At 39.7% G+C, this 27,410-nt stretch overlaps 1 protein-coding gene across 2 annotated transcripts in view; it reads right to left on the minus strand.

The window, feature by feature from the left end:
- The window catches only part of atp1a3a (ATPase Na+/K+ transporting subunit alpha 3a), a 28,252-nt gene extending 2,362 nt beyond the window's left edge, over nt 1–25,890 (minus strand). The window contains exons 1-22 of one of the 2 annotated variants that reach the window (XM_080863270.1): nt 25,732–25,885; nt 25,502–25,578; nt 12,101–12,214; nt 11,327–11,386; nt 10,874–11,077; nt 9,700–9,813; nt 9,258–9,392; nt 8,625–8,742; nt 7,745–7,833; nt 7,377–7,556; nt 5,835–6,033; nt 5,021–5,265; nt 4,654–4,846; nt 4,331–4,506; nt 4,087–4,223; nt 3,802–3,952; nt 3,520–3,688; nt 2,755–2,909; nt 2,060–2,183; nt 1,563–1,708; nt 1,196–1,326; nt 5–106 (exon numbers count right to left, since the gene is read on the minus strand). In XM_080863270.1, the coding sequence (XP_080719396.1) occupies nt 5–106; nt 1,196–1,326; nt 1,563–1,708; nt 2,060–2,183; nt 2,755–2,909; nt 3,520–3,688; nt 3,802–3,952; nt 4,087–4,223; nt 4,331–4,506; nt 4,654–4,846; nt 5,021–5,265; nt 5,835–6,033; nt 7,377–7,556; nt 7,745–7,833; nt 8,625–8,742; nt 9,258–9,392; nt 9,700–9,813; nt 10,874–11,077; nt 11,327–11,386; nt 12,101–12,214; nt 25,502–25,507 (2,948 nt within the window). In that variant the 5' untranslated portion in view covers nt 25,508–25,578; nt 25,732–25,885. Of the gene's footprint in view, nt 1–4; nt 107–1,195; nt 1,327–1,562; nt 1,709–2,059; nt 2,184–2,754; nt 2,910–3,519; nt 3,689–3,801; nt 3,953–4,086; nt 4,224–4,330; nt 4,507–4,653; nt 4,847–5,020; nt 5,266–5,834; nt 6,034–7,376; nt 7,557–7,744; nt 7,834–8,624; nt 8,743–9,257; nt 9,393–9,699; nt 9,814–10,873; nt 11,078–11,326; nt 11,387–12,100; nt 12,215–25,501 lie in introns of both variants that reach the window. The other variant, XM_080863269.1, reaches the window with a different exon arrangement.
- Between the last annotated feature and the right edge of the window lie 1,520 nt (nt 25,891–27,410).

Raw genomic sequence — 27,410 nt, forward strand, 5'->3', positions numbered from 1 at the left:
TTACTTGAGTGGGTACATCCGTAGTGCCAAGTCCATACCAGGGCAGTAGGACAGGAAAGCAGCCAGAGCCGTTTCCTCAAACAGGCCAAAGATCAAAATCTTATTCCTGAAAGAAAACAAATGCAAAACAAGAGAGGCTATTACAACACTCACATGTATGGATAAAAAAAAAAAAAGCAAAAACAGATGCGAAGAGCCAAAAAACACACAAGTAGATGAAGAGTCACCAAGCAAAGAAGTATCCCGTTACTCAAAAATCTCGGACATTCGTCAGTGATGCTCTTCAGAAAACAGATCACTACACTGTCTGTTTTCTGAACAGTTGGCAGCCGTTTTTTTGCTGGCATCAACCTACTTCTGAATAAAAAAAAAAAAGCTTCAAGGGCAACTCCCTGCAGGCCGACAGTTATAGTAACATTATATTAGTTTGTGTGCCTGACCTACAAATGCTGCCTGCAGAACACAGCATCATGGGCAGAGGACACACAGCTTAAGACCAAACAAGATGGACGGAAGAAAAAGAGCAACATATGTGACAGCGCACATGGGTAAATGTGGTTATCTAGTGACACCTAGTGGATGCTATGGGGAAAATAAATACAAAAACCAAATCAAATCTTATTGATGAATCATGGTCGTGATCCATTCATCCATTCTCTCATGTTCAGTATCAATTTTCTGTTTTTCCAAAACAACAACAGAAAAGCAATCAAACAAGAAACTGATGCCTTTTCTTTAGATACGAGACCTGTATACTTCTGAAAGTACTCAGATTGTTGTGTTCTCCAAGTACTAATACAGCAATGCAGAACTGATCCATCAAAAATAAGTACTATGCCTAGATATATTTACTTTGTAGACTGTATATTGTAATGGTGTCTACTGAGCTACAGTTTTCCTACATGTTTCCCTTTAAAATAAACCTAAAATTGGTTCAGCATGGCTGCCTTTGCAATAGATGTCTGTCGTCACTGTGTTTTGTCATTTCATTCATACAAACTGACTGTAAGAAGAAGGTAGAATTGCATACCTTACAAAATTCAACACACAATCAAAAAGTTCACTATTAATATCTAATGTGGTTTATCAGAATTGCTTAGGTTTTTAAAGCCTGAGATCAATTAGATTATTTTTGCCCACCATTTTTAAAAGGAATTGTTTTTATCGTACGCTCTCTTCAATAACCTGTACTTACCTCATGCCCTGCTGGAACACAGAGTTACGCCTGGTCTTGCAGATGATCACATCTGCCCACTGCACCACCACAATACTGACAAAGAAGGCTGTGTGGCAAGTAAACTCCACAATCTTACGTTGTTCATAGGTCTGCACAGGAAATGAGAAAGAGAATATCTCCTGTCTGCTTTCTACAATAGATTTGTTTATAAATAGCTTTTATTACATCAGTATTAAATTAAGACTTACATTAATCATTCAAAGATTATGGCACAAAAACAAAAGGTTTGTTTGAATGTCACAAATTCAAGTCACTCAGTGGCTCCACTACATAAGTGAACATATCTGAAACAAGAGACACTGACATTATAACATTTCACTCATACCCATTGCTGTCCATAGCTGTCCTCCAGGTCATTGTTGGAGCGATCGTCCCAGTTGAGTCGAATGCCGACAAGCAGAGATGGCAGGAAACCATTTTCAGCCATGATGACAAAATAGGCAAAGAAGCCCCCAAGAGCCTGGATCATACCTACAGAGACAAACAGAGAGTCCCTTAATCAAATGATACATTTTATTTGACACAGTAAAATCCTGTAGACTCGACATGGTCAGTAAAGACTGATTTTCCATCTCTCGTTTTAGACAGATGGAAAAGAACAGTGATATTTAAATTAAATGAGCACTAATAGATGTTTACTAAAGGATATTTTGATTTGTTGCCTGTTGAGTGCAGTGGACTCATCCTCATCAGACTGTTAATACCTTTATGTTGACAGTTTCTAAGACACTTACCTGCTGTAGAGTGCAAACCATTTCCATGTAGCTGCCTGAACACTGTTTACACTAAATGCCACAAACTGTAAAGAATAAATGTACCTACCAATCTGTCCATAGGCAATACTGATGAGTCTCTCATTGACCAGTTTGTCCCTCAGTGGGTTCCTGGGCTGTCGCTTCATGATGTCGCTCTCTGCTGCTTCATAAGCAAGAGAGATGGCTGGTACCTGGAAGAGGGGAAAGGAAAAAGAGACACTTCTGTCTTATTTGAGATACTCCTTGGTAACTTTACTTATATATTCTTGATGTGTGTTTTTATAACGTTTATGAAAATTTGGTCTTTCTGTATCTAGGGTTTGGTATTAATACATTCTGTTCTTTGAGAGGGTGGAAAATGTGAGAGCTGCTTCTTATAAATAGTGGTTCAACACTGCCACCTAGTGTTCTCTAAAGGTCCCATTTAAAATGACCTTGAATTCCACCTCTGTTCCATGTTTAATATTTTACTCTTCACAGCGATGCTGATCATAAGGGACCACACTGAATAGCTGTTCTCGTGGCTGCTATAATAAATAAAAGGCATTAATCAGGTATGCATCTGACATGAGCGCATGCAGTTAACAGCTTCAAGTGTCCAGCATGGTTTTACTGGTTTACTGTGTGTACGTTAAAATGTTTTGAGTGATGAATGCACTGAGACAATCTGTTCAGAAAGGTTATTTCACACAGTGCTTTCTTATTTTATAGCCTGAACAGCACGTCTCGTCTTTGAGTCTTTGTCCTGAGATTTTTTCTCACCATGTCAGTTCCCAGGTCGATGCAGAGGATTGTGATGGTACCCAGAGGCAGGGGGATGTTGACCAAGATGAAAAAGAGGAAGGGGGTGATTTCTGGGATGTTGCTGGTCAGAGTGTACGCAATAGATTTCTTCAGGTTGTCAAAGATCAGACGTCCTGGAAAGACAAAGGTGGTGTATAAATACAACAAACAAAATGCCACATGCTCAAACAAAGCTTGAGTGAACTGTGCTTTGCCCATCTAAGTAGTTGTTGAACTTCTTTTCATGAAAATCACTACAGTCCTTTAACCATTACACTGGTCCTTGAGGAGCTGCAGTTTTCTCGTGCAGGGCCGGTGGTGACAATGAGAAATAAAAAGTGACTAGAAGATGTTGAAACAGGAAGCAAAGTTTTCTCCAAAATCTCTCACTTTTAAAGCTGTTGCAACATCGGCCTCTCTCCTGTGTTGATATAAAACTGAAATTGCAGTAAAGACAAAACTGTTTGTACACTTGTGTCTCCAATATGAATCTCAGTCCACTAGTCCTGCTGTGAGCATCAAATATTGAGAGGTGCACAACAGGCAGAAATGATGACTGCGTGTGCTAGCAGTTGTGGCGTCACTTTTGCTGAGTTCCTGTTGCAAACATGACAACCGCGAACAAATAGGATACTTTTTTAAAACTCAGCTGAACCTTTTCCTACACCTTTTATGTCTGTTTTGTCATTTGTAGCCCTGATTCCTCGCCACACTCCACCTTTCCACCTTTTGTTTGTCCCTCACCTTCTTCCACTCCAGTGACGATGGAGGCAAAGTTGTCATCTAACAGGATCATATCTGCAGCTTGTTTGGATACGTCTGAGCCAGAGATTCCCATGGCAACACCAATGTCAGCCTTCTTCAGGGCAGGAGAGTCATTCACGCCATCACCGGTCACAGCCACGATAGCACCCTGACAGAGGAAGAGGCCACATAAACTCACTTTACAGCCCCAGAGATAAAAACTAATTACACTTTTGTTTATCTCTGTTCACCTGTAAATCAGTGGCGGTGCAGTAACCGTACCTGTCTCTGGCAACCTTCAACAATGATGAGCTTCTGCTGTGGGGAGGTTCTGGCAAAGACAATCTCTGTGTGATTCCTCAAAATGTCATCCATCTGGTCCTGTGTGAGGTCTTTTAGATCCGTACCATGGATGACACAGGCCTTTGCATCCCTGCATTCCAAAAAGAAAGAAATATAATTATAAATACATATATATATGTATATTTTTTTCTTTTCTTCAGTATCATGTATTATGGCTCAAAACAGCTTTAGCAGTGATGATGCAGCCACAGGAGTAAATGTTACCTGGGGTTCACTTGGCTGACAGGAATGTTGAGGCGTGCAGCAATGTCTTCCACTGTCTCGTTTCCCTCAGAGATGATACCCACACCCTTAGCAATGGCCTTGGCTGTGATTGGGTGGTCACCAGTCACCATAATAACCTAAAGGAAGAAAAGAAGAAATAAGATTAGAAGATCATAAACAGAAGACACACATTTTTAGAGAATGAGAGACAAATAACAGACTGTCAGAACAGAAAGGTGTCCACCTTGATGCCAGCTGAGCGGCATTTGCCCACAGCATCAGGCACGGCAGCGCGGGGAGGGTCAATCATGGACATGAGGCCAACGAAGCAAAGGTTGTCAGTTTGGAAGTTGACGTCATCGGTGTCGAAGGCAAAACCTTTTGGGTACTTGTCCTCAGGCAGAAACAGGTGGCAGAACCCTGAAGGAAGAGGGATGTTAAATTCTCACACAATTAATTTATTTTATTTAGTACAGTTTGAGCACAGAGAGCAAGAAAAGTCAAAATTGTATTTCACTAATTGTTTTCCATGGCATTTGAAATAATTAGTTTTCCGATCATCCTTACCCAGCACTCTCTCTCCCAGTCCTCCCAATTCCAGATAGGCATTCTGGAAAGCCTCCTTCATCTCATCGTCCATCGGCTGCTCCTTGCCCTGCACCATGATGGTGGAGCAGCGGTCAAGGATCCTCTCTGGGGCTCCCTTCATCACCAGCAGGTAATGCTTGTCATTTTCCTCCTCAGTTTCATGAATTGAGAGCTGATGGGAATGGATTGAACTATTAGTATGAATAAATATTTGGTATGCAGTTCTTTGCATGTTTAAGCCGGTTTACTACAAATTGCCTGATTCAGCTCATGTTAAAATGAACTGGGAATTTGTGTAATTGCTTATTATATTTTCTTTCTGCACAAACAAGTACTTGGTACTCACCTGGTACTTGTTAGTGGAGTTGAACGGGATCTCTGCAACTTTCTTATTCTTGTCCCTCATGGCCTTGACGGCGCCACAGGACAGTTCGATACACTTCAGTAGAGCTGACTCTGAGGCGTCACCGGCTACGTCTCGTTTCAGAATGGGCAAAGATTCCTGACCTGCTTTGAACACAGCGCGGTTGCACAGGGCAGCAATGCGAGCCAGAGACACCCATGTTGTTGAGCTCTTGTCGAAGGAGGAGCCTACAAGAAGCAAAAAAGAAGTCATTGAACCTCATCCAAGCATCCAGCTGCTGATACAGCGAAGGGTTACGGTTAAATCTTGCCATTTTATCTTTAGCTTTACTTCAGTGCTTTGTTTCCATGCATTATGTGGCATGTAAATAGACATTACTTAGAACAGAATGTAGTTCCAGTCTCACATTTTGCTTTTAGCAATGAAACAGCTAATCTGTTTGTTGCACTTTTTCAAAGCACAAAAACAGATTAAAAACTACTGAATACAAGGTGTGATTAAAATGTTCAGACATGTCCAAGTTCAGGTTCACCATTTTAAGAGTTTCTAAGATTCAGTATGAACTGCAGATGGTGCTCAATCAGCTTACAAAACGGTAGTACAAGCATGGCAGGAGCACTGGAGGCAGTGTATCTGCACACGGTGACTGGTTTGCTATATTTAAGGGAAGCTTTTTTGTTTGCGCCCTTTAAAATCCACACATTTCACAATCCTGTTTATTTGCACTTTACTTAATATATACTGCATGGAGGCACACATTTAATGCTTACTAAATAAAAAGAGAACAAAATCTCACCAGACTGATCCTCAGTCGTGTCAGCTTCATGAATCTGATTGTCAAACCACATGTGGGCCACGGTCATCCTGTTCTGGGTCAGGGTGCCTGTCTTATCAGAGCAGATGGTGGAGGTGGAGCCCAGAGTTTCCACAGCCTCCAAGTTCTTTACCAGACAGTTCTTGCGAGCCATTCGCTTGGCAGTCAGTGTCAGACACACCTGGAGGAGAGTGATGAAGCAGGAGACAAAAACAAGGAGGAAATGGGAGTGGCAGAGGAAAGGCATCAAAGGCAAAGAGAGAGGGAGAGAAAGAAAGAAAACAAGTGGGAAAGAGTTGTTGATGATCGTCACAAACAAATGGATAAAATCAATGAGAAAGAGAGAGAAAAATACAATTAGTATCTATGTTGTAAACTAAAAGAACAGATGAGCATCTCCAGACACTTAACTAATTTCTGCCAACAACCTGAAACACATAACCCCAACTAGGAACTTACAACCACCCAGATGCCTGGAAACGTTCATTCTGCTCACCAACATAGCACTCTATACATAACAATGCAGTAAGAACAGAAAAGTCCTTTCAGGATATAAAAACACAGCCCAACAAGCAGTGCAGAGAGAACATGAAGCATGAAAGAGTGATGCTGTGAAGCAGAGCAGCAGTGCATTATGGTACCATGCCAAGTATGGCAAGACCAGTGGGTCAAACTAGCCAAGGCCAAGCACAGGAGGCCTAAATTCAGTTCATGGTGCTGAGAAACATTTGCCTAATGTCATTACATTAGCTAGTCCTTGTCATTGCAGACAGCACCGCCACTGGCCTGGAAAAGAGAGAGACACACGAAAAGGAAGATGGAGAGAGAGACACACAAACGCATATGGGACTGCCTTTAATAGAAAGAGAGAGGAAGTGGGAGATGAAAGGACAAATACACAGAGGCGACACAACATTTCACCACAGAAACAAACTGAGAATGTTAAAGCACGAAATATAACAATCACAATATCAAACCACACAGAGAGCACACAAGCAAACAGACATGATCAGACCACACACAACACAACACCAGCCAAAAACCACAGAAACAACACAAAATAAAACAGAAACTAATGTAAATAACACACATTCAGATGTGGGTTAAACCGCTAACAGCCCAAGGAGTGTGATTGGTGACACCACCTTTAGTCTGTTACCTTCTCTCTGTGAGAAAATCGATATTAGAGTGACTTACTAACACACTAAAAATGAGAAATGTTACTATTTTTAATACCAGTGAGTGTTGGAATAAAATTTTTGAAAAAACAGGTTTCATGATACAAAAAGTTTTCAAAGATTCATCTAATTTCTTTGTATTTTATATTATGTGAAGCTACAGTTTGACCCAAGTCTGGACAAATCAATGTCAGACACACATACTACCAATCCTAACATTTCAGCCTTATTGACAAATTTAAAAAAACAAAAAAACAAAAACCTGAACCACACCTAAGGATCTTGGACACACACAGACACTCCATATTGCACCATCCACTACTTTCACATCTCTCTGCCAACTCACAGTGACTGTGGCCAGCAGTCCCTCGGGCACATTAGCCACAATGATACCAATGAGGAAGATTACAGCCTCCAGCCAGGAGTAACCCAGGATGATTGAGAGGATGAAGAAGGTCACGCCAAGGAAAACAGCCACGCCTGTGATGATGTGGATGAAGTGCTCAATCTCCTTGGCAATGGGTGTCTGAGGATAAAAAAAGAAGATGTTTAATTGACTGCAAAGAGATTTAATTTCTGATAAGGAGACACAACTAAGACAATATATAGGCTTTAAATAATATTACAAGAGTTTTAGTGAATGAGTGTATAGTTACACGGTTTTAGTTTCTTGCTGTAATGGATGTGAGCAGTTATTATATATAATATATTTACCTTCCCAGTCTCCAGACCTGAGGTGAGGGTGGCAATGCGTCCCATCACTGTGCGATCACCAGTACACACAACAATACCACGTGCAGTTCCTGGAAAAACAGAGGGAACGGTTTTAAAATATATGCACTTCAACACTGGCTGCAGGGGAAAAAATAGAGAACGAAAAAATAAATAAATAGAGTGTGATAATATAGATGAACAAGCGGACAGAGTGATGATGATTGGAGACGTAGTGAAGAATGTAATGTGTCCACCAGAGGGCACCACATCTTACTATTTTCCAATTAATACACTGTGAGATTCATAATGCGTTTTGCTGCAATGCTGATAATACAATGGCTACAACAGGATCCACTAGAAAGGAACTGGTACAAGGTTAAATAGGATCACATTTCTAGATCTACTTTTGATGACCAGAGAAGTCACTCATTCCATATCTAACTCACTGTCACCGTGGGAAAATGAAGAAATGCAATGAAATCCTGGGTCATATCTTGTTAAAATAACACAACACAACCCCCGCCAAAACCAACAACAGGTACAATATTATGTATGTTTCTGTTATCAAACTGTTCTCCCACTAGGAGCTCAGTCTGAGTGGAATTTTTTTTCTCCTCCTCTTACCTCATGTTATGTATTTTCGTTGTTTTTTTCTTATCAGCCTACCTTTCTGACATGTCTCCCCAATGTGATGTTTGTGTAAAGTTGGTCAGAAGGTTCCTTTGTGAGTGCGCATGCGCCATTAGCGTGCTGCCTGCTGTAACCCTAATTTCCTTCGGGATTAATAAAGTATTCTGATTCTGATGTACATTATCATATTAGAATAAAGGTGTATTTGACTGTTGGAAAATGGTGATGATGATAATGGTGATAAACTTACCCTCAACACAGTTGGTAGAGAAGAAGGCAATGTTTCGGGTTTCCAGGGGGTTGTCATGGGTACAGTCAGGTGACCTGGTCTGGGGCTCTGATTCACCAGTCAGGGATGAGTTGTCCACCTGGACAGAGCAGGATTGACAAAAAAAAAAAAAAAAAACAAAGTCAAAGAAAAAGAGAAAGACAAGAGAGAAACTTGTTGAGGGCTACATACAAATCCAGAGAGAGAGATACAGACACAGATTTTCCAGCAGAATCCATACAGGAAGCGTTTCACTTGCCACAAATGTTTATGTTGCTGATGGTTTGCTCTTACTGGACATTCCAGAGTCCAGTTGCCTAGGTAACCCTCTAATGCACTTACCACCATGTCAATAAACAGTGTATTGCACTGTTAATGGTGGTACTCTAATTGGTTTCCTTGATTTTGAGAAAAGTTTCACTTGGGACCCACTTATGCTTTTCAGTGATTATTTTTCTTGCTATTGCTTGAAGTTGCCGAATGCCATTGACTTTCTGAGGTCTCCTTTATCCACACTGTTGTGAATCGCTTGCCCTGTGGATCTGTCTCTAGATCCTTGATTTCTACTATCTCTGAATGTCTGTCATCATGAATCTGTCTGTGCCTGTAGCTCACCTTGCAGCCATGTGAGGAGATGATGCGGAGGTCGGCAGGGATCCGGTCTCCTCCTTTCACCTCCACCAGATCTCCTGCAACCACCTGCTCAGCGTTGATCTGCATCTTTTCTCCCTCGCGGATCACCAAGGCTTGCTGGATCGCAGAGTGACAAAGAAAGACGGAAACATGCTATTTGGAGGATCACTTCATATAATACGTAACCACAGAACTCGACAAGCGATACACTCATTAATTTTCAGCACCCTTTGGTCTTTGAATTCTAAATGTTTAGTCACTCCACAAACTGCAGCATAATTTATTTCAAACCTCCTTCAAGCAAATTCATTTGGAAAACTGGATTTAATCAAGCAATACATTTTGTGAAATCCCCTTCTGGCACAACAATCACCACAAAAACATCCCGGCATGATCCTGACGATGACTAGGAAGTCTCTGGTACCTGAGGGACCATGTTCTTAAATGATTCCATGATCTTGGAGCTCTTAGCTTCCTGGAAGTAAGAGAAGCAGCCGGTGATGATGACAACAGCTGACAGCACGATACCCAGATACAACTGTAGAGAAAGACAGAAAGGGGAAAAAAGGTGTCAGACTGTCATATTTATAAAGAAAATAACCAAAAGACTCAACTTTTATCTAAAACTTGATTACATGAGAGGAAAGGAAGGGAAAAAAAAGACAGACTAGCAGAGATACAAAGTCAGACGCTAACTTCGTGTCAATAAATGCTGGACTTCAGAGGCATGTAAGAGATAAAGACCAAAGCTTTTTCAGGAACTCAAGGCTTCTGTAAAGTCTGAAATCTAGAAATAACATAAATCATCTTTCATTTAAGTCTCGTATCCTGGAGCTGACAGCAGCACGTGGTTTGATTTGGACTCAATGAACTGAACGCTGTCCATCTGTTTGCAGTGTACTTTATTAGTGGTTTTATGACTATGTTGGTTTGCTGTCATATGTTTTACCATCTTAAGCTCTAAATCTGAATCTTGTCTTTCATATCTTGCGTTCAGCATCTGACAGTGTGTGAAAATACAGTTTGTTGACACACTCTTGGCCACTCGTAACTCATGACTCAAAACTGGTGATGTTTCACCCCGAGACCTCCCTGTGCTCTGAACAAAGCATGTTGTCCTTTAATGCTGTGTGTGTCAGAGTCATTTAGCCTCAGTCCTTTGCTCTACTCAGTGCTCTGACCTGGCATGAAACAGTGCTGACCTGTAAATGCCCTACTCTTACCCTGCAATTACCAATGCCAGGAGTCATATGCTCCCTGTGGCGAGTCCAGAGTGGATACAGACAAGACAGTGTCTGTCACTCCAGAGATGGGTCAGCTGACATGGTTTCTACAAGCAGCTGACACATATTTTATCATAGGGATGAGATGCAGCCTCATCCCTAAAGAGTAGTGAGTCAGCAAATTGCTTTGTAAAGTGATATGCTACAGGACAGAGCACACACACACTACAAACAATGTGTTCATCCTTATTTTGTGTATAACTTCTCATAGGTGCTGATGTTTGTATTTTAAGCAACAAACCCTGCCTACTTAAAATGAATGAGGATTAATAATCTATTCTATCATCTATCCACCCATCCTGGGAAACCACTTACATTATCCCCAGCAGGTTCATCCTCTGTGGCAGCCTGGATGGCATAGGCCAGGAAGCAGAGGATGGCACCAATCCACAGCAAGATGGAGAAGCCACCGAACAGCTGACGACAGAACTTGACCCATTCTGGGGTGGTAGGGGGTGGAGTCAAAGCGTTGGGGCCATCCCTGGCCAGATACTCTGCAGCCCTGGCATTGGTCAAACCCTAGAAATTATAAAAGCAATGGACAGAAAACGATGGAATGATGCGATGTGAGTGGAAGAAAAATAGAATAGAGGTGAAAAAACAGGAAAGGAAAAAAAGGTAGTACAGTAGGTATGGCCTATTTATGTATAACATCCATTTGCACTTTAAAAAGTCTTCATAAGCGGTGCAACATACACCAACTTGTACGCCAGACAGAAATATCAAAAAGTGCAAAAGTGTAATTTTGATTTGAAATAAAGTACTTACTTGAACGATATCGGTGTTGTACTTCCGGCAAACCTCCTCAACAGACATTTTGTGTTCAGTCTACAAAGAATAAAGATTTATCATGAAATCAATCAAAACCTCAGTCACAATGTATTTATTTATTTTGATAACACTACAAATTAACTTCAAGAAGCAAATAAACGCAAATCACCACTTACACGAAGCAGTCACTGAGTTTTAAATATTGGAGATTTCTGGTTGCCAGCATAAAATTTCATCAATGTTTTCAGTATTTTACAAATGTTTCAAATAATTGTAAATAAGAATAGAGACTGATAACATTTATTTATGATTTTATTATCTGAACATCTGATGCAGTTTTGTATCACTGGGATTTCCTGTGGGTTTGGCTTCCTACCTCACACAAAAGAATATCCTTCCACAGGAGGATTAAATTGCTCTGGCATGTTATGTCAAACCACACTGTAACATTACTATGCACCAGCTGCTACGGAACACCTCATCTCTGCCATCTCCTTTTTAACCAGGGAGATTAGATTACAGTTGGATCACAGCTCTTTGAATGCTGGACACAGGCCAGGAAGCTTAACAAACTTCTCAGTACTCAGCTGGGATTTCAAGGTTTTTGTTTACTCTGTCTATGAAGAAGCCTACTCATACTTTGTATGTGTCTTTCTGCATTTTCATTTCTCAAACCTCAGTAAGAGTTCCATTTTATACATCAGCACCTGGCCAAAACCTGCAGGCAAAAGCAGTGGGCTAAGATGAAGTGGTTTTAAAAAGGGTACATACTATGGGAACTTCCTTCTTCAGGTCATCGAGATCCTTGCCTCCCTTCTTCTTGGGCGACTCCTTCTCATCCTTGTCCTGCGTGGTAGCCACGCGGTAGCTGTCCGACCGTCCATACTGTAACGCAGAAAGAAAACATGTACATCATTGTTTAATTTATCAATGCAGCACAGGAATCTTTAAATACAACAAACAACTTCACAACAAAAAAAATCCAAATAACAACACTGCTTTATTGAGCCATCAAGGGAGAAAGAAAAAGATTTGACTGCCAGAGTTGTAGCTGTTATAATCTATAGTTTTTACCTGTAATCACAAAATAACACAACAATGACTACAGAGAACTGTTTGGCTGGACCATAAACGTGTTAATAAACTTTGTGGCTTGTGTGATTCCGTCTCTACCTCTTCCATATTAAGCCCCAGACAAAACATTAAGGTTGAGATCTAAACTTGGCTATAATCCCCTGGTGTGTCAAGACTTCCTGATTAAATCTGGCATCATTAGAGAACAGGCTTGAATCAAGAGCTCCTCTTAAGCTGCTGTTTACACGAGTCTCTATTTAGGCTTCTGCTGTTTAAACTGTTGTTGTGGCTGAGAGGAGGATCAAGGGAAATTAATATGTCATAAGACAGAAACAACAAAATCTGAAGCCGTTTCCTAATGTGCAAATTATTGCACATAATGTGTGTATGCTACATTTATTTAGATGAATGCACCAGCAAGGTCTCACAATTTTTTTCCATTGTGCATTCATTTTCTAAATTATGTCGTTCTATTATAAACACTCTCATCCATCTTATTTGTCAGAAATCTATGGATTTTCTGTTTAGATCTAATTACTCCTTTGTCTTTTGCACACAGTCCTACATGTAAATTTGTCCATATTGAAAAAGAAATAAAATAATCTGCAATACAAAGATACCAGAGTTGACTATTTTTGCCAGTGGTACATTCCTAGCCAGTCACTATTTATGCTGTGGTTACTTGCCAAATGAAACGCATCACCAGAGAACATCAGTGCATGTCTCACTGGTAAACCGAGGCTAAGCTTACAGTAGAAGCTGTGACACTAGATTTACAACACTTGATTTGCATGACACGTTCATGATTTACAAGTTATGATTTACAAAGCCACGCCATGTGATTTACATTTCAGGCACAGTGTTATATAAATGCTTTACTGTAAAAGTAAAGAGACCAAACAGCAAAAAAAACAATATTTCCCACTGTTTTTAAACATAATTAGATAAAGTTTGCTGTATGAAAAGACAGGTGCTTTTTTCCATTTTTATTTTCTTGCTTGATCCTCTGCTGTAATAGTCAAGGCAGTCTTTACATATACTTTATACATGCAAACTTATTTCTCAGAGACAAAATTATAAGTGACTTATTCAGGTCTGCTGCTGTGCTGCTTCTTTCACTGGCAGAGGTTAATCAAAAGTTAATCACTTAACTTTTATGTGTTATTAGGGTGACATTGATACAACCTAATGCTTAGTATCATTAGGAACAAATGTGAGAGGTACACTGAGGCAATTTATGACATATTGATTTGGTTCATGAAGCTGGGTCAATAAAGTGATGCATTTATAAAAACATGGAAAGGAAATCTCTTTCCCTGATTGTGAACACTGAACAGTCTAATCAGATCTATGAAGTTTAAATCTAAATTTAAAATATAGTTTGGGTATAAAGTCAGTCCACATTTCCTGAAAGGGTTTTGACCCTGAAAAACGTGTGACTATTTTGTGTGCAACACTACACAGATGTTTGCTACCATCCAAATGTGACAATGTACTCTGTGAACAGCCACACACTGGCAATCAGATTCTGTTTAACCTTGCATGATAAGATGAGAGAAGTGACTTATTTTGGGAAAGCTCTCATGTGGATTAGTCTGGGCCGAGAGGTTTCACACTGATTTGATGGTTGCTTCATACTGTTTACCATCTGTTTTTTCCTAACTGCAATGAAAGCTGATAGGGTGATGGCTTGTTGACAGCCAATGACATTTTGCTTTGCACATCTGCCTATGTGCAGTCTTAGAGTTTGTGCATATGCCAAATAGTTCCATGTCAAAATTGCATCAGCATCTTTTACTGTGGAGAAAACCCTGTCTAAATGCTACTTTACACAACAAAGTGGTGTATTAGGATAGGTGCTACAATATAACTTGCAAATAGCTCTTATCCAGCCTAGTAGTACTCCTGTTCAATGTGGTGCAACAGACAAAAAGTTATGGCTGGACGTTTGGTTCTATTCTCTCTTTACGTTCATTTGGAATGAATGACTTTTAAAACAATAAAACTTATTGACTACCTCACATATTAACTTGTGTGTTTATAATTCAAATGTGTTAGTGACTGCACATCATGATACTGGCAAATAAACAACTGTTTAGCCACTCTATAGAGACAATACATCACTGCTGACCTTTTTATTGCGTGACAGGCAATGAATTACTTTAAAAAAAAAAAAAACAGGAAGTAATATTAAAACTGGAAATTTTAAAATGTATATATGTGTGCAGTAGTGATTTAATCAGTGCACGTGTTTATTTTCTGCTTAGCTACAAGTTTGTGGTTTCTGTGTGTGCACATAGATTTCTATTTGTCTGTGTGTATGAGAGTAGGGCTGAACGATTATGGAAAATAATCTAATTGCGATTTTTTGCCCCAATATTGCGATTGCGATGCGATATGCGATTATTTTTTAAGGTATTTGTCTTCTGTATTATTAAACAAAGACAAGCAATACATCATATAGTATGGCCAATACTATATTACATTAATTTTAAACTGTTCTTTCCTGGAAGACAGACCTCTGTTATGATGACATGAGGTGATGCATGAATTGATGACTGACATTTTTATTTAACTTCTTCAATCACAACAGTATATTTGAACATACACAATAGTTTATTTTTAGCTTACAAACATCTGAGCATAAAGTGCTGACAAGGAACCCTGGTGTAAACATTAAAATGAAAGTCAGTACAATGTGCAGATTGCAGAAATATACATAAAAAAAATCAGTGGCTTTACCACACTCAGTTTTTCGACATCTGTGAACTACTAGACAGTCATTCAATTAAAAAATAATATTAAATAAATAAAACTAATAAATAAAAAATACACACATCTTACTGATCTCTGCAGTCAGTAACATTACACATAAAGTGCAAACATAATAGCAATTGTATAAACACACACACAAACACGCCTTTAAAGTTTAAAGGCGTGAAATTGGACGGTCTAGTTCTGATTAGCGTCACCGCTGTCTCGGTGGAGTTTAATAAACTCGGCCGTCTGCTTCTTGCTATCTAAAATATAACCAGACACTGGTGTAAATTCTCGACTGTCTCATACTTCTGTTTAATAAGTTTTCTGTTTGACGTTTAGTCAGCTGTGTGAAAACCAAGGAGGAACCCACCCGGGGGATTAATAAAGTTTTATTTTATCTAATCTAATAACTTTAATCTCAGCCAAACCGATTTACTCACGAACAAACAAAACACTGAAAAAAGCCCAATAATAACATTTTTAGGTTGTCTAAGTGACTTATATATTACGTTTAACCCGAGCAGCGAAACTCCGCGGTGATCTGAAAATGATGTGCCGGGAGTTGTGCCGTTCTCGGCCGCATCAGTAACCCTCGAGCTCCCGGCTAGCTGTCGAGCTGGTGGGTAGCAGACGCCTCTGAAAACGTCGAAGCACTTTTGCAAATATGGGATATCTTGATAAACCGAGCAGATATTTGATGTTTACACAACTACTTTCTCGCCTGAAAATATGTTAAAAGTTTATTTTGTGACCCAGAAAGATTAGTATGAGTAATTTTAAAACTTAGTAGCGGCCGCCATTGCTGGAAACTGGAGTTTGGCTGGGCCGCGCTATGAATTCTGGGATATGGTAGTAATTTGGACAGCCTTCGGCGCGTCGCTGTGACGTAATCGGTCTACAAATGCGGCCTCAGGAGGATGCAGCCCATAAATTGTATAATATAATCGCAGTATAATCGCAGCCTTTGCGGTTAGAAAATTGCACTTGATCATGTCGCGATATTATCGCAAATGCGATATATCGTTCAGCCCTATATGAGAGTATCTATTTTTTTGCCATCTGTCAGGAGGTGAAGTGTTCCCTGGACACTGATCCAGCAGGCCATCAGATTACGGCTGTTTACTACACTAACAGATTAACCCAGTGAACAACAATAATCCCTTTTCATCACTCTCTCTCTCTTTACTATCTTCCCAATACTACTCTCTCATTCATCCTTACTCATTCGCTTTGTTACAACACTGAAATGTCTGAAGAAAAGAAAACACTGATTTAAAAACTTGCACATATAGAGTCATCAGCTAAAATATATATCATTAAATGGCTCATAAAGTTTGGCACCAAATATAAGATTTTAGAAAGCAGAAGTTATACCTCTCAAACAATCTTTGCTGTTGGAGAATCGTGTAAATTTTATAGATTTCTTCGCAGAAATCTTTGCGTGGCACGTCTTTCTTATCAAGTCTCTGGCAAAAATGCAGTGAATATGTTTAAATGTGAGAATTACCACTGACTGAAACAATGAAGGAAAATGATACTGCTATCCTTTTTTCTATCTTTACTGTACATTAAAAATGCCAAATTGTTAATTAAATATCAATAGTGTTAGGCAAAAACTTGCCAATGTAAGTCTGATTCTTTATCTTGATTATGCTTTTCTTTACTGTGTGGTAAAAAGTTGAGTTTTTCAGTATAATAACAGTCTAAGGACTGCACGAGATTCAGGTTTACAAAAGCACCACTGCCATGATTGTGCTGTCTATCAGAAAAGTAGCACTGCTAAAATTAAATGGCAGACTCATATCTTTTAAAACATTTAAATACTTTAGCCTGACTGTTTAACTCTGAGAAACTTCTACACAGAGATTTTGCAACGTTTCTAATATGAATAAGTATGACACACACATCACTAAACTTTTAAAAAATGTTTGTGCTTTGTGCCTCAATATAAATTTAACCAAATGAAGGGTTTTCACCAGCTTTCAACTGTGGGTCAGATTACTGTGATGATGGTTATTCATGATCACATAAGATGAAAAGTACGTCAGAAAACTTCACAGTGTACACTGATAAAAAGATTTCTGTGAATAGACACTGCTCTCATATAAAAAAACCATCTGTACTACACAGTCGGACAGAAATCAGGCAATCAGTAATGCATCCACACTTTCTGTCTCAGAGTTAAGTCAGTTTGTTCTCCTTCAGTAGGATTCAGAAATCCTGCAGGTGAGCACTGCACTTGCTGCTCTAACGTTGGCCTGTGCATATTCATTCCCAGTCATGTTTTTCCTAACATTTACTCAGCTGGAGGAGACATACTTGATGACTTTTTAAAGATTTTCAAAAGATTCACAAAATGCAAAACAACAATAGACTTATTGAACAGTGTCAAAAGACAACAAAGAACACCTAATTACCAGTCAATGTGACATTTAAAGGTATTCCTGAACCAAACTAGAGCCAGGATAGGTTCTTAAATTCCCAAAAAAGGTGTCAACCTTTTGAGAAAGTATTTTCTATATACTCAAAATTTTAAACAGGAAAACCTGATTTACTTCACATTTCATAAGTCAAAGTGTTGGGATGGATGAAATTGGAGAGAGACAGCAGTGCCACAGTAAGCAACACGAATAGAAAAAAAACGCCTGGTGCTGGTGCTTTACTGTGACATTTGGGTACCGAGGACATAAGCATATAAACTATAACAACTGGAAACCCTACAAAAGAAACCCTGACATCCAACTGTGAAAATACTGTGAAAAAGGAAGAAAACCACAGAAGACCACACATGAACTCACTGCGTCACATTAGGGTAATTTAGAGCTGGTACAAGTCCTATTATAAGCAATAAGTAGAATATGCACCAAACAACAGTCGATTTCTCTCAGCACCACCTGTCAAACTGATCTAGTTCAATTCTACTTCATATTGATGATTTTATCTTTCTCTGCTAAAATACACACTTCCTAGTCTCTGTCTAGTTACAGGCGGTAAAACCTGAGGAGGTCTGAGCAGCAGATGTTGTAAGCTGAGGTAGGGGACAGATTGTACATGCTGAACATTTGTAGTCTGCTCAATCTGTTGGTGTATGGCCCCTGGCTCATGACACCACAGCAAGGAAAGGCGCTGGATAAGCAACTTCTTAATCTGCTCAAATCACTGCTTGCTCAAATCTCAGACAGACAGGGACATTTATGGAGGCATCCTAGTTAAAATAATGTAAGGAGAATTAAAACAAAACAACAACACTAGGATTCTGATACAACAAATCAAAGTCAGCAACCTGGTGGGCAACCATCAAATGAGATATATACAAATCTTCAAATGTCACCAAATGTCTAAACTTTCATTTTTGGGTTACTATGACAACTAACATATAACACTGCCACATCTTTGCAGGACAAATATTTTTTTGTTTATTTACTGCCAGTAATTATCAGAATCATTATCAACTGAACTTCAGGCCAGATGTGAAGCAATTTTTACATGATGCAATTAGATTCAAAGTTTATGCAAAGACAAAACTTTAGGCCAGGTGATGTGAACAGAGGCAAATGAATGTATGCTAAACCAGCGGTCCCCAACCTTTTTTGCGCCACGGACCGGTTTATGCCCGACAATATTTTCATGGACCGGCCTTTAAGCTGTCGCGGATAAATACAACAAAATAAAACTAGTACCGGTACCGAAAAAAAGAAAATTTATTCATAACACACGTGAAAAGACCCAGGAAAACCGAGTAAACGATAAAAACGATAACAAAATAACACTGAAAACCGATAAAAACCCTGAAAACTAGACATTTCACACCTGAGCCTCAACTCTCGCGGCCCGGTACCAAACAACTCACGGACCGGTACCGGTCCGAGGCCCGGGGGTTGGGGACCGCTGTGCTAAACTATAACATTTTACTGAAAAGCTTTGCGTTTTAAGTCTGTCAGCTGATATCGTCCTACAGACTTGAGCTTATATAACTAAAGCCAAGCTTATAATCAACATTTGGTGTCAATAAGACATGTTTTATCTCATCAAAATCATGTCTTATTGGCATCATTTAACCTGTTTTTATAGAGGCTGAACAAAAAAAAAGCAGGGAGCAAGCAAATTATGCTGCTGTTACCCAAGCCTAGCTACTGATTCTATTTTGGAAATACATCAACTATAATGATTGGTAATGATTTATGGTTTGCAAAATGGCCCACAAACACTCATAAAGCAGCCTCTATACTGGGGATATCAAACCCACTTTAGTTAAAAGGCCACATATAGCCCAATTTAATTCCAAGCGGGCTAGACTACAGACTGAAATTGTAACCAATAAAAGTTCAAATTCAATGATACATCCATTTTTAAAACGGATGAACAGCCTGAGCCATCTTCAATGATGTCTTACCATGTGCATTACACATTATATGAAATACGAAACCATTAAATGTTCACATGTACAGTTTTTGGAATGAGACATCTGACTGTAAATGTAAAGAAATTAAAGATTTTGCTGCAATTTCACACTTTGCAAAGCAAGACTGGGACATGACCTTGGCAACAAAAAAAAAAACAAAACAAAAAAAAACAACCCACCAGCTGGCACTAAATTGTCTAGTATTTAACCATGTTCAGTATGTAGTATTTAGCCTATTTTCAGCTAAATCTGAAGATGCTCCAGTGAACAGAACATCATAGTCTCAGCTCAGATTTTTGAATGAAGGATGCTGCTGCTGGTGTACTGCATTCACTGGAGTTCAGTAGCTCTGATGGGGACACAGTGGCTCAACATAACCACATACACAAAGAAATGGATTATCACACAGATCAGTGGACTGACCGACCTGGAAAACACAGATGAACTGCCTGTCACTCACACACACCGACTAAGAGGGCACTGCCCCCCTTCACCCTCTCCTCCCACTTTGTTTACATTCTCCTCCCTCCAGGCTGTCCATCTGTCTCTGTGCTGTCTACTACTCTTATCTGCTCATTTGAGCAAAGATTTAATCAAAAGGAGACAGTTTGAACCATTACCATGATGCAGGCTATGTAATGATAATGTCTTAGAATATGTATTTACAGTGATGAACATCGAACACTGAGTAAAGCCATTGTGATTTGGTCAAAGGCACAGTTTAGACTTGGTTATCACTGGCCGTACATTCCTAATAACACAAAGTGCATTTTGCAGCATTCTCCACCATTAGGCTGTGTGCCACCCCCTGCAGTGCATTAGATCTATGAGTATGACAGAAAACAGCAGTTGCTGAAAGGCTCAGAGTGATGGCATCAACTTTTCAGTGGGTAATGTGAGGTTTCCTGTGACTGATAGGAGGGTGTAGGTGCAACTAAAATGTTTTAATAATGTAATGTTTAATGTGATGGTATGTTATGTAACAATACTGCTCTGCATGCAGTGTGTCTGTATGGTAGTGCAGGAATGCATTGAGTGGTTCACCTTCATTATCCTCCTTAATTTCAGACTAATTTCTAACTCAGACCAGAGACGTCATACAGATAGTTAGTGATGTCAAGGTAACATCACTCCACATTCCAGGAGGTTTATGTTACACTGACCAGAGAGCACAAACTGTGATATCGGAAAACCCTGATCACTGATTTGCTGGAGTGTGGATCAATGCTATTTGCACGCTCACACACACAGATGGAAACTAGTTAGACACAGGAAGCTACAACTAAGTATTAATGAAATGAAATGTAGATAGACTGGAACAATTACACAACATGACCATGAGAACAGACTATGTTGTAACTGCTATTACATATATAATAACAAACTGTGGCAGCACCGACTATTTGTACTAAAGAACAGAAAAAAAAGAATTACACACAATTTTATAAAATTCGTCGTCTGCTAATGGGACAATATATTTAATTTAAAAAAATAAAAAATAAATCACACTTATCATCTATGCACAGTTATTGTCAGGCGTTTAGGTAGGAATTGGCATGCGGGGATACCAAGGTTTGATATAGCGACACAAAATAATTTATTTCATGAGGTCCAGTAGATTTTTATTTGTGTAAGGTCTGTGATTATGTAACCTGTGCAACTATTTGTGGATTTAGCCAAAAATAATCAGCAAAACATCAAGCATAGATACAGTATCTCATTTAAAGACTTTAAAATGAATTTTTAGTCTGAAATTTTATGTCAGACTTAAATTTCAAGTTTATAACATGTCAATTGCTATGCTTACCTTTGAAAATAATCTCTCATTTTCCTATCCTATCCTTTTTTTGTCTTTTTCCATTTATCAGAGTGGCACATTAATGTTTTATTCTTTCCTGAGGAAATACATCAGCTGTACTTTTAGGTCACAGAAGTATTTTGTGAAAACTGTGCAGAATGTATTGAAGATGTAAAAAGTCCACAGGATGTTTATCATTAGTGAGCAGGTATTTTCATGCTGTCACTAAGCAAGCACATGAAAATGAAACTAATTTGATAGTAATATGCACTAAGATGCTTATAAGATTGAATCATTCATTAACTGGAGGTCATTCATGATCATTCATTAACTGGAGGTCCTGGAATGATGTTCCAGATCATTCCAGCCCACTTTTTAACCCCCAATTATGAAGTTACCTGTGACTAATATCGGGCCTTTAACCCCACAACTTAAAGCCTTGGCTCAGTATATGGTTTATAGCTAAAACTATACTCTGCAGCCATTAAACCCATAGATGTTTTTGTTTTTTTGTGGTTCTACAGTAAAGTCCAATACACCTCTGGACATCAGAATGGCTCAAGCTGCTTTATTTTGGTTTAGCTTGGTCGCAAATTTAATAGTGAGAACGTATTTAAAATTCAGTATCTTAATCTTACCCAGAACCTTCTTGTTGTGAGGGGAGAATGCTAAACACTGCATCACTGTGTCACCACCCATCTTACATCATCATCTATGACACATTACAAATTGGCTTCTACAATCAGACCATGCGAAAAGTCTGGCCAAAACCTTAATAATAATAATAATAATAACACTTTAGTCTGAATAAGTGACTTGAATTGAGTAATTCACTTTAGCACGATGAGCTCAGGACTGACTGTCATCATGTTAATGAATGTTTAAGACACGAGACTGATAGCAATGACTAAAACAACAGTTTGACATATTTTTATAGGTTATAGAGCGAGACAACACTTAATGCTTTCATCTGCTATTTTTTGACATGAGTGTTTCAACCACGAATGACTGTACACTAACATTAACTGGTGTACGAGAATATGAGCTCACTCAGTTAGCTTCAGTGCAGCCACTACAGTGAAGAGGTCTGACAGTGTCGAGAGCTTCATCTGTATGAATTACACATCGTCAGTGAGAGCGTGTTTATTCATGAGAGCTGCCTGCCTCACACATGCTTACACTCACACAGCCACACCATTCTCCACTGTGATTGGCTCTTCTCCTGAAGCTTCCGCACCAAGTGCATTATGGGATATGAGCAGATGCTTTCAGCCTTGTACATTTTTCTCCTCTTTCTGAATCTCAGCATTTATTTCTCCATTTTTTCTGCTGGGGCTCCATCATTGTTCCCTCCTCTGTGTCATCGCTGCACAGGAGCAGCATCCCACCAGCTCTTTTTACATTTCTGCCTCCTCCATCTTTTTCAGTGTTCACCCTTCTCAAGGTGACTCACCACACAGCCGTCTCTTTCTCACCCTCTCTCTCTACCTCCATCAGCTAGTGTCAGTCACAGTATCTTGGTCACTCTACCAATTACAAGGACCTCCGTGCGAAGCCTGTGGCTGCTGACCTCCATCCTTTCACACCACCAATCCAATTGCTGCCTTCTGCAGCATCCATCTCTATCGATTGATTGGCCTGGATCAAATGACCCTGTAGTTGCCTTGTCAACTGAGCCTCCCTCTGGTGTTCCCCACCCCCACCACAGTGCATTTCACTCAAATCCGCTTTATCTATCTGTCCAGTCTTCAGGCAAACCACAGCTTGAAAATGGGAATTTCCACTCCCCCCACATGCACTGACACACCCTCCTCCTCAGCTCCTCTTCCTCCTCCTCCTCTCTTTCACGCAGTGGTCAAAGATGTGTATGGTTTCCCCCTTCGGCAATCTAGTGGAAAGCATTACAACCATTTGTATTTCCACAACTCAGCCTCCACTCTCATCCCATCCAAACTGGGATGTAGAACAGAAGAGAAAGCGACTACATTGCACAGGGAGGGAAAGGCACTAAAGAAGAGCAGCTACAGTTTTCTAACATACATGTTAACCAGATTTTATCAACTCAATATATTTATGTATATATTAAAAAAAAAAAAACCCACTAAGATGCAAAATAGGGTTTTTCCTGTTGTAAAATGAGCCTTGGGTACATGACTATGCAAAGAAATACAAATCATTACTTAAGCACAGACTCTGTGTTTCCTTACTGAACAGAAGTCAGTGTTTTTTCCTGTCATCTCGGGCCATTTGATAAAGCAAAATGTTTTATTCTTTAATTATAAGCACTTACAAGCTGCTTTTATTACAATAAAAGTGACAATAAAAGTGATTTGATTTGATTTGAATATGGTGGCTTTGATTAGAGCATCATTTTTTGTATGCAGGAGAAACTCAGTATTTAGTGAAAGTAACTTTGGAAGATTAAAAAAACTGTAATAAAAATACAGGCTGTAATACTACATTAATGAATATGGACACTGAGTCATTATAGTAATTAACCCGTTATAATCAAAGTAATAATATATGACTGAAGCTGTGACATCGAAATGTTGTTGCTGGAACAGGATGTATTATGAACTGACAGATCACTGACGTTTTATGAGTCTAATGGGGTAAAACAGGTAGATTTAAGCCCATTTTCCTTTGAGTTCTAAGCAGTTGATATTTTTGTGTGTGGGATGTGAAAAATTGGGGGTGGGGGTCGACCACTGCTGAGGAACCATTTTGACGCATTTGCCTCCGTGCCCATTTGGTACCCAGACCTAAGATGCCTCCACATCCACCGAGCCCGTATCCTCAATGACAGCAGCACGACGCATCGTCGCATTATGTAATGTTTGAATGAAAACGCAGCAAATGGCGGGTGGGGAAATTTTAGGGGGGGGGGGGGGGGGGTCGTAGCCTTTATGGTTCAGAGTCCCAGACACCACCCTCTCTGTGCATCTGGACGTTTAACATTATGACTTTCAAATTATCAAATGAATTCAGGACATCGTGATCGCTCTTTTTCTTTTAATAATAACTGAGGAGACGCACATTTGCGCTGAGAGTTACCGCAGTCAGACTTGGAGGGATGAGATGATATTCCGCAGTCCGGACTGCGGGTTTACCGGCAAAAGGTTACACGTATCCCACGCGTAATTCCGCGTTTCACACGCGTATTATTCACAAAAGATTTCATTTCGGACCGGGCGTATCCGTGTCGTTACGCTGTCTGAATAATTGTGCATTTTGGATTTGTGAATTTCCTCAATCGTCTGCAGCAGGTCCAACGCCAGATGTGCGGTCCGTGTAATCCCGTTTTTTGGAACCGGCGCATGAAGCAGCACATTTTTCTGTCACTTCATCACCAATTCTTGCTAAAACCAGAGAGAGAAGATACTTATTTCTACACTGGGCCTGCTTGTTAGATTACTGAAAGCATTACAGCACCATTCTGGGAGAAAGCTCCTATGACATCTTTAAAAATCGGGATTAATCTCAGTGCGTTTGCAGTGCAGGGTCAGTGAGCTAAACGCCCCTTTTGTCTGCTGAATGATTAAACATGAAGGCGTGACAGCACTTTTCACCCACTGGGGAAAATGAATCAGATTTCGCAGGTCAAGCAGCAACACTAAGGGGCTTGTCGTATGGTTGGGAGCTGCACATATGCTACTTGAACTCAAACACTAAATGGCCAACGTTACTGTGGCTGGTTTCCACCCTGCACCGGCTCCGTCGGACCGGCTGGAGTCTGGATGTGGCGGACTGACTCACAAATCTGGCGCATGATCCGAAGGAAAAAGAAGACCTGGTGTGCAGGCAACAGGAATCACCTCCATTACCCGTTAATTACAAGTGCGCTGATTTGGTGTGGTAAATGGCGTCAGTGACAGGCACATAATGGGCGATCGCATCCATTTGGGAGACTGAAAAATTAACGTAGCACAGCCAAAATAACTCTAACCACTTGATTAGGCAAGTCATACATATCCCAGCACGTTCAATGTCATTGTAACATCATGCATGTGCCTCCATGTACAGTTAACCCTTACGTCGATGGCCACAGACCGTTAACATTACTAACTCACACTTTAGCCGACATATATATAATTTATAGCATGTTAGCTAAGAAAGACGCAAGAAATTCGTCTCTTACCCCCATTTTGGCGCTTTCAGTCGGCTCTCCTCAGACGAGTTGCTTTTTTAGGCTCGATTCAACCAGAAAAACTGGCTCTATAAGGCGAGGAGACAGGGAAGAGGACAGAAGAAAAAATGCCCCTTCGGCTGATTACGTTAGCTATTGCTCAAACGACAAAAAAAATCAATTAAGTAGCTATCATAATACCCTAAAATATTATTTCTTATGAGGAACGGGACTAAGGTTACCCTGACAAAGCGACGGCTCATAAAACACTTAATCAAATCTTCATCCCGTTCAGATGAACATCAAAAAGATGTGTTCTGTTGAGTAAAATGTTAAATTAAACGCAGCCGCTGGTGATACTTCACCAGCCGTGTCCCTGCGAGGCTCAACTGATGCCGGGGGAAAGAAGAGCCGGGCGGCAGGCTTCTTCTTCGGATGCCGTCTCCCTCCGCGGCTGTGAGCAGGCTGCCGTGGCACCCAGGGTTCCCCAGTTATCACTCCGCGAATGAACAGATAGGTCCTAAGCAAAGTGGGGCTGAGTTCAGACTGTGATTGAAAAAGTATCTGTACTTGTCACCAGACATTCCGCACAATTAGAAGTAAAATAGAGGAAAAGATATTTTCAAATAATCTATGTAAAATACAATAGACAAGTTGGATGAGTGATATAAGACAAACAAACAAATAAATGTGAAATCATTTCAGTTTGTTCTGAATACTGTTATTGGAATGTCTGGAATAAAAAAAAATGTTAGGTAAATTTGACCTAATTTGATATTGGAATAACGTTTTGTCTTAATTTGCAGTAATATGGTAAAAATACAAACACTTATCTTCTTTATTTTCGCTGTATTATTTAAAATTCCTGCTACATTTACAGTGCTCTGAAACAATATTTCCTGATTTTCTTTTTCCTTTTGCATATTTATCACATTTTTCAGATCATCAAGATCATCAGTATCATTTTGATATTAGACAAAGATAAGTAGAGTAAATGCAATTAGTTTTTAAACAATGATTTCATTTTTTAATGGAAAACAGCTGTCCCAATGTCCTATGTAAAAACGTTAAATCATGAACTAATTGTGATTAACCACATTGTTTTGGAAAACTGACTTCAGTTTAACTACTCACACCCTGCCAGTAAGCTGAAATGAGAAATCAATTAAGTAAAAACTTGTCTGAAAAGTGAAGTATAGCCTACTTCACTTCAATGTAGGATCCGTCTAAAATGAATAAAACTTGGAAGAGTGGTGAGCCTTTAAGGAATGGCCAGACTACTAAAATTACTCCAAGATCACATCAAAATCCAAGAGGTCACAAAAACACTCAGAACAACATCTAAAGAACTACAGGCGTCACCTGTCTCAGTTAAAGTCATTGTTCATGGGCAAAACTGGCACTCATGGGAGAGTTCAGAGGAGAAAAACACAGCTGACCAAAAAGAGCAGAAAACCATGTCGCAAATGTACCAAAAACATCTTGGTGAGCCCAAAGGCCCAAAGACTTTTGGGAAAATGTTCTGTGGACTGATGAGACAAAATTTGAACTTTTTGGAAGGTTTGTGTCCCGTTACATCTGCAGTAAATCAAACACAACATTTTACAAAAAGAAAATCCTACCAGCAATTAAACATGGTGGTGATAGTGCAGGGATGGGCAACTCCAGGCCTCGAGGGCCGGTGTCCTGCAGGGTTTAGATCTCACCTTGGGTCAGCACACCTGAATCAAATGATTAGTTCATTACCAGGCCTCTGGAGAACTACAAGACATGTTGAGGAGGTCATTTAGCCACTTGAATCAGCTGTGTTGGATCAAGGACACATCTAAAACCTGCAGGACATCAGCCCTTGAGGCCTGGAGTTGCCCACCCCTGTGATAGTGTGATGTTGTGGGGCTAATGCAAAACACACCAGCAAGTC

The sequence above is a fragment of the Rhamphochromis sp. 'chilingali' genome (genome assembly GCF_963969265.1).
Source record: "Rhamphochromis sp. 'chilingali' genome assembly, chromosome: 17".
NCBI lineage: Eukaryota > Metazoa > Chordata > Actinopteri > Cichliformes > Cichlidae > Rhamphochromis > Rhamphochromis sp. 'chilingali'.